General features: G+C 37.3%; 2 protein-coding genes across 3 annotated transcripts in view; one reads left to right on the top strand and one right to left on the bottom strand.

Moving 5' to 3' along the window:
* The first annotated feature begins 212 nt into the window (after positions 1-212).
* Positions 213-5,288, top strand: LOC129310604 (enoyl-[acyl-carrier-protein] reductase [NADH], chloroplastic-like). Its single transcript, XM_054952496.1, has 13 exons — positions 213-526; positions 1,159-1,472; positions 1,944-2,053; positions 2,167-2,222; positions 2,310-2,394; positions 2,523-2,570; positions 3,559-3,633; positions 3,709-3,820; positions 3,905-3,956; positions 4,053-4,104; positions 4,230-4,287; positions 4,840-4,938; positions 5,022-5,288. The coding sequence occupies exons 2-13, from the start codon at positions 1,196-1,198 to the stop codon at positions 5,174-5,176; spliced, it is 1,179 nt and encodes a 392-aa protein (XP_054808471.1). The 5' UTR covers positions 213-526; positions 1,159-1,195; the 3' UTR covers positions 5,177-5,288.
* A 134-nt stretch (positions 5,289-5,422) lies between these two features.
* LOC129310603 (uncharacterized) overlaps positions 5,423-13,665 on the bottom strand; it is a 29,416-nt gene continuing 21,173 nt past the window's right edge. Inside the window, exons 8-13 of one of the 2 annotated variants that reach the window (XM_054952494.1) lie at positions 9,536-12,521; positions 9,324-9,453; positions 7,962-8,485; positions 6,912-7,820; positions 6,381-6,557; positions 5,423-5,871 (exon numbers count right to left, since the gene is read on the bottom strand). In XM_054952494.1, coding sequence (XP_054808469.1) covers positions 5,674-5,871; positions 6,381-6,557; positions 6,912-7,820; positions 7,962-8,485; positions 9,324-9,453; positions 9,536-12,521 — 4,924 coding nt within the window. In that variant the 3' untranslated portion in view covers positions 5,423-5,673. The remainder of the gene's footprint in view (positions 5,872-6,380; positions 6,558-6,911; positions 7,821-7,961; positions 8,486-9,323; positions 9,454-9,535; positions 12,522-13,665) is intronic. The other variant, XM_054952495.1, reaches the window with a different exon arrangement.

Raw genomic sequence — 13,665 nt, 5'->3', positions numbered from 1 at the left:
GGTAAAAATGTTTTGATAATTAAACTGACAAAAGTAATTGTAATTTGAGCTTTTGGATGTGCAGAAGAATTTCAGAATAATTTGGACTCTACATATTATTAATTTAATTTTTAGGGCCCTCGTTTATTTATAGTAACTTTTTATTAGTACTTCATAATTTTGTGATCTTCTGGAGCGGAAAGTAGTTGACCACCACGAAAGATTCAACGTGCAATGCACGTGCTGTGGAAGTGTGCCTTCTCTGCATTTCAACACTTCCAAAGCTTCCCGGCTACCGTGGCTCTAGGCAGCCGCTGCTTCACTCCCATCTGGATCCTAGTCTGCATCGTTCGCATCGATCCCACAACCCTCACTCTCTGCCTGCCCTTTCTGCCCCAAAACATCTCCAGTCTTTGGATCTTACTCTATTCAACAAATTCCTGATAAGAACGAGGATAGCCAACCTGGATAATCCATTACCCTCTCTACACTCGGCGGCCAAACTCTTAACTTTTCTCTCCACATTGGCGCCTATCGTGTCCAAAAGGTAACAACCAACCTTCTCTGGTAGCGTTATGTCTTCTGGTTGTTGAATTTCTGGATTCCATTGTAAACTTTGTTGTGGGTTTTAGTAAGGGATGGGCATTTTGTAAGTATGCATGAGATTTTTGTTGCCTTTATCTTGATCGATGGAATGTGAGCTACCTTTCTGCACTTTCATGGATATTCGGTACATTATCTGCAGCATGTTTGTTGTACCGGACCAAGTCTTCGACACTAGTCTGTCGCCAGGTAGTGAAACCGAATGGTTTGGCAAAAAGGTGCCTAAATCTAAATGTGAGCTTGAATAATCATCCTTAACGGTTCTTTTTTCGTGCTTCTTGTTAACGCTTAGGACTGTGTCAAAATGTGAGGTTGCTGCTTGCTTGCAATGCGGTATTGTGCTTGCGATTGAGTATATTGTTCAGTAAGCAGATTTACGGAGTAAATATGAAAACTTTAACCATATGAGTGCAATTGATTGCTAACCTGTCCGGGAAACTGATCATTGCTGGTTTATTGATTGCTTGAATTCTTAAGTACTTGCTCAGATTTTAAATTTTCGTTGGAAGCTACTGAATTGCAGTGATTCATGATGCTAGCTATTACCGATGCTATTTTTTTTTTTTTTAAATGTAGCTTTAGTTTTTCTTCTGCCACACCACATTCCTTGAAGATGGCAGCGACAGCATTTTCTGGCTTGCAAGTTGCAATGTCTACAACCTGTTTCTGTTCATTACATAGATTTGCAGATGCAGGCGCTGTGGTTCTTGGTAGCAAGTCCAAGGTAGGATCATGGAATAAACTTTCAAGTGCACGTCAGATTGCATCATTGCAACCTTTCCAGCAGAGCTTCACATCGTCTTCCATAAGATTTGACAAGATATTTACAAGGGCAGTGGCTGAGTCTAGTGAAAACAAACCAGTTTCAGGATTGCCAATTGATTTGAAAGGTTATTCTTCTTTTTGCTTTCTGTTAAGTATTTGTCTCTACATACATGTTTCCTTGAAGTCTAAGTTTATGTTGTGACTGCATTAAACTGCCCTTTCCTCTATTAATTATTTCATGTATTCCTTAGAATGTTGAAAATTGGTCTGCAAGTCGCTCAGAGAACAGAGCAATCAACCTCTCATCCATGTAATGAATCGTTCTTGCTGATGTGTAAATTATTGAAAAGATGCCCTTTGCCCCCAAGGCTGGTGCAATAGCAGAACGATATACAAATAACACGCTAACATCTTATAATATCTAATTTTCTTGATAAATGTGGTATGAATCACTTGTTTTGTTTCATAATTATTGCTTGTAAATGGCTTTTGGTCCTTTTGTTGTAGTTCCTCTCTCACATGACTTAATTAGCACCCCGATTTTGTTCTTTTATATTATATAAGTAGTTTTCCACTTAAAGTAGTCACAATTATAGGTAAAAGGGCTTTTATTGCTGGTGTGGCTGATGACAATGGATACGGCTGGGCAATTGCAAAATCCCTTGCTGCAGCTGGAGCTGAAATTCTTGTAGGCACATGGGTACCTGTAAGTCCATGTACAAATATGAGGGATTTGTCTATGTATTTTTTTTTGACATATTTTTCCCCGTTTTCCAGTCCTTTAATAATGCAGTTACTGACCATAAAAGTGTTCTACAGGCTTTGAACATTTTCGAGTCTAGCTTGCGACGTGGAAAATTTGATGACTCACGCTTGTATGATGCCAACTGCTGTTATTGAATTAGTTTGTTTGGTTATCTGAAGTTGGTGTACTTTGCTCATAGTAAAACTCAATTCTTCAGATTACCAGATGGTTCGTTGATGGAGATCACTAAAGTTTATCCCTTAGATGCAGTTTTTGACAACACTGAGGATGTACCAGAAGATGTGAGGGAGAAATACACAGTTCTTTTTCAAAGTTGCAAACTTTTGTGCGATGATATTTTATAAAAAAATTGAATATTCTGATGTGCTCATGCTTATTCTTCTTTTTTTGTTTTTGAAAATTTGTATAGATAAAATCAAACAAGCGTTATGCTGGATCCTCTAATTGGACTGTTCAGGTATACACTTTGTGTGGTCAAAATAATCTTTTGACTGCCAACTTGGTTTCTGGCCTTGATTATTCAAAAGTAAAAGATTACTTTAAGTTGGAGGATGAGTATTGTCATTTTTGCCTTCAAAATGATTTTCAAGATGCTTTCATGGCCTTTATTTCACCTGGTATATTTGAACATCTCGAAATTGCCAGGAAGCCCTAACTTGCTAAAGTGTCATTTTTGTCTTGCATGTTATTTCAAACCTGAATTAAAATATATTATGCATTCTAGCACTAATGCATCAGATCCCAATAGAATTCTGCAGTTAAGCATGCTTTGGTGAGAATAATGTTAGGATGGGTGACTTCCTAAGAAGCTCTCGTATTGCACCCTTGTAAAAGGCACAATAATATTGTATAATTCATGTAGTTGATCCTACTTAGTGGGATAAGATTAGTTATTGTATTAATTTCCCTTACTTATGTTAGTCATTGTTCATCTTTTCCATGCCTGCATATTGTAGGTGACTTTCTTTTGGGAATTGGATGTCATTGCTTAAATTTACTATGTTGGACTTGAATAATCGTATTGCATTTTGAGATAATAGAGAAGTTTTAGTATTTTCCAGTCACTCTTATATTAATCTTTTCAGCTACTCTATTCCATAAATTGTGAATTTTTATATCATCTACTATGCTTTCTTTCTCCGTCTTTACTTTTTTGTTTGGTTAAGCTTAAAGCCTTTCTTTCTAACTTCATTTTTAAGTTATTTTTTTCAAATTTAAATATATGAATTAATTCATCATGTTACATTGTTTGTACAGATTTTACCATATACATTTAATTTTTCATACTTGAGTAAAATAAAATCTCGTTCTATATTTTAGGGAGAATAAAACTGTATCTCTAATAAAGTATTAAGCCAAATAGTGATTTATGAACTGTTTAATTTTCCTGCGTGACTGAACTGGATGGCTTTATAATGTGTTCTGTGCGTCATTCTTATTTGCAGGAAGTTGCTGAATCTGTTAAAAAAGACTTTGGCAGTATAGACGTCCTTGTGCACTCACTTGCCAACGGACCTGAGGTAGGGTAGATGCAGTAACAAAGTTTCTTTATGCCTTTTATCTCTGCTTTTAGCAAGCAGTCAACTTTGTTATAGGTGAGCAAACCATTACTGGAGACATCTCGGAAGGGATATCTTGCTGCATTATCTGCATCTAGCTACTCTTATGTCTCTCTACTCAAGCATTTCCTTCCTATTATTAACCCAGGCATGTATCTTATTTAACATGACTGCTATTATATTGCTTCTTGCTTTGGCGTATCATTTTCTCACGTTTCTGATATGCTTGTAGGTGGATCTTCAATCTCTCTTACGTACATTGCTTCAGAGAGGATTATTCCTGGGTGTGTTAATTATGCCTTGAAGAGTCTGTAATTCTTATTGTCTTGATTTTGGTGTGACTATACATCATTCTTGAACTAATTAATAGTGATATGTAGATATGGTGGGGGTATGAGTTCTGCAAAAGCTGCATTGGAAAGTGATACACGAGTAAGTGTCTAATCTATTTTCAGGGTTTCACTACTGCCCATGACTTGCATTGAATTGCTCTATTTTTTGTTTGTTTTCTCCTCACATCTGGATGTTTGAAATTTTATATAATTGTATGTTCTTAGGTGCTTGCTTTTGAGGCGGGTAGAAAGCACAAAATCAGAGTCAATACTATATCTGCTGGTATTTGGAACAATTTTTTTTTAGCGCAATGTAGTTTTTCCTGTTCTATATTTAATGGGTTTTCAGATGCTGTAATTTGGCAGCCTCAAGTAAGTCAAGATAATTGCAGTGGGCGTCTTGCTTTCTACTTGAGTTATTTCATGAAGGGGCCTATGTTAATAAAAGGTTTTGATCTTATATGACATGGGCATGCAAGATTCTATTGTATGCTCAAAATCTCCCATATATTTCAATCAAGTGGAGGTATCTTCTGTATAGAAATACTTTTTGGTGAATTCAGACAAACATTTGGGAAATGATTTGCAGTTAGATACAAGCATATATACCTTACTGGCAACATTTTCCACAGCTGCATTTTTTTCTTCCATGAATTCATGTGAGCGAGAATGTGTTTTTGTTCGGTTTTATGAAACTGAAAATTCTTACAGAAAAGCATGAAATAAGATGGAGGAACTGTTACATAGTTATTTCTATTTATGCTTGTCTTCATGCTATCGCATATGTCATGCTATTGCATATGTCTCTCCCCTGCTAATGTAGAACTGAACTTAGGTCCTCTGAGAAGTCGTGCTGCCAAAGCAATTGGATTCATTGACATGATGATTGATTACTCAATAGCGAATGCGCCGCTACAGAAAGAACTATCAGCAGGTGATATTTTCAATATTCTTCCCTGTTGTATTGTACGATGTCTTTTTTTTCCGTCACGACTGAGTTAAAATTTCATATGACAGAGGAGGTGGGCAACACAGCTGCCTTTCTAGCATCCCCCTTGGCATCTGCCATTACTGGTGCTGTCATATATGTGGACAATGGCCTCAATGCTATGGGCGTTGGAGTTGACAGTCCCATTTTTAAAGACTTGGACATTCCCAGGCACCAACATTAAGTACCTCGATGAGGAATCCAAATGTTGCGCTTTCGTAGGCTACTTTGTTATTCTTCCCCTACAAGACATTTTATTGGCTAAAAGTAAAGTTTTAGCTGCTGTTCAGTTTTCATGGATTCGTCTCCTCTGACAAAAAAAAAATCACTAATAACAAAAACTCCTTCCTTTGGGAGAACTGAACGCGTGCCGCATTAATGTTGTCAGCTTTTGACAAATCTAAAATCACCCAACTCAACTGTTGAAGGATAGTTCATAATTAATTAATTTTATTAAATACTTGAAAATATAAATCAAGATTTATTCCAAAAAAATTATATTCACATCATAGGCTATACATTGCACATCTGTTTCCGTCTAACAGCATGGAAAGAAATTAACGTTGACAGAAACAGATTAACCCCCATCGGAGACGGGAGCAAAGCAATTCCTGTTTGCCGAACAAGAATACAAAATAATATACGAATGGAATAAAATTGCAAATTCAAGCAGCAGGGATGCTATGGTCGGAAAATTCGAATGGTTTTGGTAACCTGAAGCCTACAAAATGGACACTTTGACACTGCAGAACAGCATCTATGACAAAGCACATGACCGCAAGGCACTATTGTCACATTAACTTCAGCAGTCAGACAAACCCGACACAGCCATGCTGCCTTTGCTGTATCAGCCTCTTTTGCTGCAGCTTCAACCCTTCCCTGCACAATTATCATAGTACGACATGTCATATCAGAAATGGAGATACAGTTTTAAAAGAAAACCTAATTGATCCAGGGCATCACTTCATTCTCACACGAGTGAAGACTTGTCATATATGTGATGAAAGCATTTATTCCATTAAAAAATTACGGCCCAAAGGAAAACATCAAATAGTCCCACTGAGTGCTAACAACTTCCCTTCGAATCCTCCTGAGCTTGGGTAATAAGATTATTTCAGTTCAAACATTTAACATATAAGAAAAAAGTGATACAACAGAAGAATCAAACCCCTGCAACTCCCTTTCATTAACTTCATTTCCAAATCCACTAACTGTAAACAGACAAAACTAAAAAGTTAAATCATTCTTCCCAAAAGCATCCCAACGTGCACCAATTAAGACAGCCTGTGACATGATACACCTTTTGATTCCCGAAGATTTGCCATATATATCTATTTTAAATGGTCAGTTAACTCAAATCATAATATTACAAATCACAAAAGACAAACCTGCTCCAATAGGAGTGCTGCTTGAGATTCTTTGAGATTTTCTTGCAAAGCAATTGTTCTCTGAAATAATGCCTGCTTCTCCACATCAATATTGATTCCAGTAGCAGAGAGTATCTCATTAACCGCCTGCACCAGTTCTAGAGCTGAAACTTTGCCATACTGGACTTCTCTCATTGGCTGCAGCATTCAGTTAAAGCAATATCAAGACACATGGGCAAGACATAAGATGTCACAACACATCAAATAGGATATGAAAAAGTTAGTTGCAGACAAAAATCTAGATTTCCAAAGAGAAGATTCCATAAAATTCAAGAAGTTGAAAAGCTTGATCTGGCTTATTTGTTTCTCTTTCTCTCCAGTTTTACATTTTAAATACTTTAAGTTTCACATGAACCTAAACAAATAAAAAAAAAAAAAAGGAAACTACTTCCAGTATATTGATCAGAGAAATCCCAATCAAGCCTTTAGAGAAAGGAAGTCGGCAATCCATAAGACAAAACTTTAATAAGTAGCAAGCCCAGAGAGTTGAACCTGAGAACTGCTTCTGCCCCTTCCCGAACTCTCTGACACATCAACATAAGGCCTTTTACTGCTTACTACAAGGCTATCACCAGCCAGGGTTTCTGGCAGAGGACTGCCTGCTGCTATACTTTTAAATGAAAAAACTTGAGAAGAAAGTAAAACTTGTGTAACAGCTGGTTCAATTTCAATCTTAAATCTGTATAAAGCTTGGCCTGCTGATGGTCTGACATCCTCAGGAACTTTCCCATATTTTAGCTTTTCTCCATTTTGAAAACGCCAAGCCACTATTTCACCAGAATAAAAAGGCCTCAATGGATGGAACTGAATAAGACGAGCATCTTGGGGCATTATTTCTTTTCCCACCAAATTACTGCTTCCCCTTGCGGATTCAACTTCTTTCTTGTCAAAGCACAGATTTAAGACATTAACAACTGAAATCTCAGATCCTTCAGGGCAAACAAATAAGGGTCCAATAGGCAATACAGTAGGAGAGCCTAAAACCTGGCTGACAACAATGGCAACGAGATCAAAAATTGATACATAAGTTGGTGGTTCTGCAATTAGAATACATGATTTTGATTTGTTCACAAAATAAAGAGTCTTATGTGCAGATTCACCCTTCCACTCTGGTATAATGAAATCTTTACCCACACGAGTAATATCAACTAACTTGGGCAAGAGCAGAAACCTCGTTTTAAGATTCTTAACAAATTGCAGATTTTCTGCAGTTGATTTCAGTAAGGATTGTATCGTATCCAAAGCCAGGTTATTAACTGCAGGAATGTAACTGCCCATGCTATTAACAATGGTCCACACAGCAATCTGAAGCAAACTGCTTGATAACTTCTGTTTGATAGTCACTAGTGAAACGCATCCCACAGAATCTAAAGTCTGCAACTGCTCATTCTCATCAAGTTCCTAAAAGCCCAAACAGAAACTTTTCCAGTAAGTAACAGATTTCTGTTGTCAAACTTGGCAACAAAATGAAATTTACTAAAATTAAGAAAGCAAGATAGTGAAATAACTTGAAAAGAAAATCAATATATGAAATAATGCTACCTCTAGGACAACTTCAGACAATTTTTTAATGCCCAGCACACTACATACTTGTTCAGAGAGATCTGGGTGGACAAGTCTTATTTTGGAAATATCAATACACTTCACATATCGAGAACCATAGGAATCAACATAGACACATGAAGTTGAATCAACAAGCCTGCAGCCATCATCAGGGACTATGGCTTCAGATTTCCAGTCAGACCTATCGAGTGTGTTTCCCTCTATAATCTGATCACTTATAAAATTCAAAATTTCCATCACAGCCCGTAGCTCATTGGGATTTAAATGCTGATATCCACAAGCTTTCTGAAGATTTAGGAGAAGAACCATTGCAGAAGAAAGGGTCAGTGTCTCCTGAAGACCCAAATCTTTTAGGATCTTCACAAATGATAGATATACTGTAGGAAGCTCAAAAGCAAACGGAGATAAATTGATCATCAAACGCACAAAAAGAGCACTAGCAGTCACCAGGCGTGTTCCATTTGCAACAGGCAGAAATGCCACTTTCTGTAGCTCCATTACATCTGGGAAAAAATGTATTAGAACTTTGACAACCAAGTTAGGTCACTATATCATTAACTTAAGCTTAACCACCTAGCTGTCAATGAGGTCAAGTCCTCAAGTCATCAGCTTAAAAAAATAGTTGATTATCTTCACTCATGCTAAAAAAATGGATAATCAATAAATATTTATATGCCTCAGAGGTAACTCTGAATCAGTGTGTTGTGGCAGTCTTAGCATTTGGCATGCTAAAAATGGTCCATGTTACGAGTCCATAAATGTCAAGTTCTGTTTTTTTCATGACAGACGTGTATTGGGCAGTGGGCAAACAATTTGAACACAACTAACAGAAAGGAAAAATAGAGGATAGAATGAGATAATGGAAAAACCACCTCGATGAGAGCCATTTCCAAATATTTTATACACTTATAATATGGAATTACGAACGTTGTCTTTTTTATTTTAATTGAAAAAAAATTATTTATTCTTAGTGTCATTTGTTTATGACACCACCTATGCCATGCATACCTTACATTCTTAATCGGCTAAACTTGAACAAGTCAAACACAGATCTATCCTCAGTCAAGAAACCTAAAGCAAATGATAGAAAGTTGAGAACTATAAACATCATTTATTTTGAAAGAAACAACTAATGGGGATCTCAGTAGCCCAGTCTCAAACATGTTAACCAGCAAGATCATAGCAGCAATGCATAGCAAAAAAAGAAAAAAAAACCAATGCACGTCAGAATTTGTTCAAAAACAATAATGCTTTTTTCACCACCCAGGCCACACAGATGAAAACCCAAGGAGCTTAATCAAAATGAGAAGTCCATGACAAAAGGGGAACCAAGGGAGTCACCTGAGGAAGAAAGGGAACTCCAAAGTTTGTCTAGATATTTCAAGATCTGACAAGTACATTCCCCAATGTTCATTCCTGATGCAATTGGCCAGTGAGCCAGAGTATCTTCACCTCCATTTTTTCCAATTGCCTGGGGCAAAAACATGTTAACATGACAAACATTTAGATAAATAATACGTTAAATAAGTAAAATAGAAGTATCATTTTTTTACCTTCAGGTGCTTCAAAACTGTGGAAAAGGGTGGAGGACTCCTTAAATGGAGAGCTCCCCAAGAATACTCTGGAGGAACAATCTGCTGTCTAGAAAGAATGGGAGCGCAACTCCATGCAAGAGGCCAATCCTTAGATAAAATAGCTTCACTATATGAAACAAGTACCCTCTTGCAGTGGACAGTTGGAAACCCCAACTCAGCAGGTACACATGCAATCTTGCCAAGAATGTCACAGAAGTTGCTGCTAAAATAAAGAGCGAAGTTTGAGAAAATAAATTCAATAACAGATCCTGCCAGCATCCAAACTTCTCTTGAAACTTCATTATTCGAATTGCTCGTGTCTGATTCAAAATCATCCACATCATTTGATTTCATGCACTCACTTCCAAGAAACTCAACTCTTCTAGCACAATCAAGTATAACATCCACTTCAATAGCAGTTCGGAGGCCAAGTTTCCTTAATATTCGAAGCCACCCATCTGTACTAAACCTTTCTCCAGGAAATTTCATTCTCTCACCAGAGAAAATAGAGATCAACAGAGCATCACCAGGATCAAAAAGATCTTTGGGCTTTAAGAGATCTGTTGAAAATTCATCTGAATTTCGCACAAATTTAGTTTCCATTAAAGTTTCAACTACTGACTGATCAGCTTGAAGATCATGCCAATTGGTATAAAGATATAACAATATGCTCTCCTGATCATTTTGAGGTTTTCTGTCAAAGCCAGGCAAGCAAAAGCGAACTAAGATCTGTTTGTTATGCAATTCCAGCACCCCAAGGGTTCGAAGAAATGAACTTTCAATTGAATCTGTGGCATAAGCAAGACAACGCTCATCATATGGTTTAAGAAACGAATTTGAAGGGATTATACACTGGTCTTGACCCTGCAACTTAGTATAAGATCCAACAACTGTTTTATAGATAGGAAGAGAACGTAAAACCTCAATTTCTTCTTGTGCAAAGCTGGAGCCATTTGAGAACTCACTAGAAAAAAGGGAAAAAAGATCATCACAACTGGGAGTGGAAATATTAGTAGGTTCAGAGAGATATCCAGCTTGCTTAGCTGCCACAAGTTTGGATGCAATAACTTGGCCAAGTGATTGACCAGGCATAGGAAAACAATTGCACGAAGCAGCACAGTTCATGAATTCTACGTCAAATATAGGTATATTACACTGGTTTAACAAAGGAAATAACCAAGGATACCTAGTTTTGGATCTTTTAAAAGCAGAAAAGTAGGGTTCAATTAACTGAGCTTCAGAAGTCTTGTTGCCAGATTCTTCACCCAGACAACTGACGGATGCTTCTCTTTCTAAAACACCACTTGTCAATGGTGGATGCTCCAAAATAGGTGGAATGAATACCAGATGTCGCTCCCTTACCCGGCATAAAACTGGCCTACCGAGAAATGCAGGAATTAAGGGCCAACTTGAAAAAAGAGATAAATCTTCTTGCGAACCTCTTAAAGTTTTCCAGAATGTTCTAATCCATTCTGGGGAAGGACTGCCTTGATCAACAGAACTTGGTAGTCTCTCCCATGAAAGCCATGGAACCCTATTTGATCCTGTTACATGATTCACCCAATCTTTGTGGAAAATTAGTTTCATATGATTGGCCAGAAGGTGAAGAGAGAAATTCTGTAACTTAAGAAGTGCCTGGATCGCAAGATTAGAGAAAAGTTCACCCAATATTGGTTTGTCTAATACTTTAGAATGCATAAACTTTTCTCCCAAGGGAACCATCAATGATTGCTGCTCCTTATTCCCAAGCCAAAGTTCAGTAAAGCCCAATTTTACTAGGTGGTTAGTTGCAGTCGGACATGGTAAACCTTTGAGCTCTGTAACAATGGATATAATCTTCTGGTCCCTATTTTGACTGTCTCCTGCCACGGCATTCTTGTGAACCAGGGGTCCTCCTGCTCTACCGATATCTTCAACAACACCCCGACCAAAATCAAATAAAGCCTTCCCTAAACTTGTCATCATTTCAAGTGCATCTCCTGAGCTGGCTGCACCTTGTGTGGCAAAGCCAAAGGAGTTAGGCATATTACACTCTGGATGAAAACTGCTTCTGACATCAGTTTGTCTGGAACTGATTCTTGCATCATCTGTTCGTAGAGAGTCTGACAAGCAGTATTCAAGAACATCTATATACATGTCAACTGACTGCAACACAATTGATGTTGAAGTAATTCTCAGGAGATCACGAACCATTTTAGGTCTAATTTCACGAACCGGAAAACCCACGGCTTGGATTTCATTTACCAATTCCCATGGTACTGAAAATACAGGATAATGCTCCTTTACAAAGCTACAAACTGTAGCTGGAAGTAAACTACCAATCATCCCATTCCCAGGTTGTGAAAGGAACATGCCTTCTTCAGCCTTGACTAAATTTCCTGAATACAGTTGCCATACTGGAAGGTCAACAATACGAGAATAAAATGGATGTATCACCCGTTCTTTAAGGCATTCCCAGTCTGCTTTGAGAATGGCTGCTGAACTTGCAGGCGTTGTATTGCAATCATTAGGTTGATCACTCAGAACACCTGCCTTAGAACACGGCCAGAAGGAATAGATCTGATCTCCATAAGCCTTCATAGAGAGATTGATTGAAGGATAGGAACTGGAATCAATAAAAGAACTTGAAACATCTTTTCTTAACTTTTGCATTTCTAAAACCATCTCAATATAGGAGTCACAGACACAAGACATCAGCTCTCTGTTCCAAGATTCAACCAACTGATTTCCAGCATCAACATGTACATCAGCTGATGTTTCCCTGTCTTGGCATTTAAAGAGGAAACGACCTCTATTGTGACATACAAGAAAACATCCTAGGACAGTAACAGGCATGTTTACACGACCAGACAAAGGAAGAGGAGACATAATGGAGCTTAAGGAGAAAGGATTTGAGTGATGACCATTTCTTGATATAAGTGCCGCAATTCCAGCAACAGGAGTCAAGTTGTGGGCAAGATATCGCCTGAGAAGAAAAAAGTGGATGCTTAAATCATAAGTGTAATTTATGAAGCACTGAAGAAAAAAAAAACTGCATTGTGGTTGAAATTTATCAAACATTCATATCAGACATGACATGCGCTGCACAACACTTAATATTACATGAGAGTCATGTCCCATCTCTCTGTTAGTATCCATGCTCTATAGGATGTTATGAAATAAACCACATCAGGTCAAAGAATTCATTAGAGGAGAAACAATATTACAAGAAGGAAGAAAAAGTATCCCATAAATTGGCGAAATGAAAAATAAAAAAGACCAAAGAGTTGAAACTAGAGTTTCCATTTCTGTTAAGTTGCTGTAATTGGTAAGTCCCCAAAACAAGCCTTGATCCAAGCATTTAAGTAAAAGTTAGATGAACTGATGAGCAACTCAAGCGCTTAGTACAGATGATGGAATCTGCTTTTGAAAATTGTGGCACTCTTCTCAACTTGAATACCAAACTGTGGAAAATATCATACATCTGTGAAATTTCTTCTCTTCATCTTCTCTTTTTCTCCTTGGCATATGAAACTAGTCAATATGGCCTCAGTGAAGCTTTATTTGTTTGGCGATGGTGACAGACAATATTGTATCATAACATTGTTTATTTTGGCTAAGGAGAATTTGAATCTTTTTTGTAAAAATCTGGTTCCTTTTTACAAACAAGTGAAGTGGAAGTGGTTCATGAAAACGTATCAGGCCTTCTTTTCTTTTTTTGGGATAAAAATTGTTTGAGCCTTTCTTTGTATTTGTATCAACAGATAGACTGCATAAGGAAGCAACTTAGCATGCCTATGAGTAATGCTTGTTAGCATGGATTTTAAGAGGTCCTAGTTTGCTATTTTAGCAAGAGGAAATGCTTTATCCAGCATGCTTATGCATTTCTCAACAAAGCATAAGTTAAAGGATTAGTCTTAGATGGAGCTATTTGCATCTTTCCTGTCAGATTCTAAGTAAAATGTAATGAACATAACTTGTCACATTATTATCAGACAACTATGTCATTGAAAAAATGACGCACATGGCTTATTATGATTGGAGAATCCAACCAAAGATACAAAGAATTGTTTTAATTTTTTTTTTCCCCTAAATCAAAAAGTATGGAGCAAGTTATTATAAGATATGAA

This window comes from Prosopis cineraria, unplaced genomic scaffold, assembly GCF_029017545.1.
Source record: "Prosopis cineraria cultivar Desert tree isolate PC_DT_omini unplaced genomic scaffold, ASM2901754v1 PC5, whole genome shotgun sequence".
Lineage (NCBI taxonomy): Eukaryota > Viridiplantae > Streptophyta > Magnoliopsida > Fabales > Fabaceae > Prosopis > Prosopis cineraria.
The sequence above is the reverse complement of the archived record's forward strand: the minus strand, read 5'-3'. Positions and strand labels throughout refer to the sequence as shown.

Bases quoted from the DNA above. Each gene is read 5' to 3' on its own strand.
- LOC129310604 (XM_054952496.1), top strand. From the start codon at position 1,196: ATGGCAGCGACAGCATTTTCTGGCTTGCAAGTTGCAATGTCTACAACC. The intron at 2,395-2,522 runs GTGAGGGAGAAA...AAATTTGTATAG, and splicing joins CTGAGGATGTACCAGAAGAT to ATAAAATCAAACAAGCGTTA. The intron at 2,571-3,558 runs GTATACACTTTG...TCTTATTTGCAG, and splicing joins CCTCTAATTGGACTGTTCAG to GAAGTTGCTGAATCTGTTAA.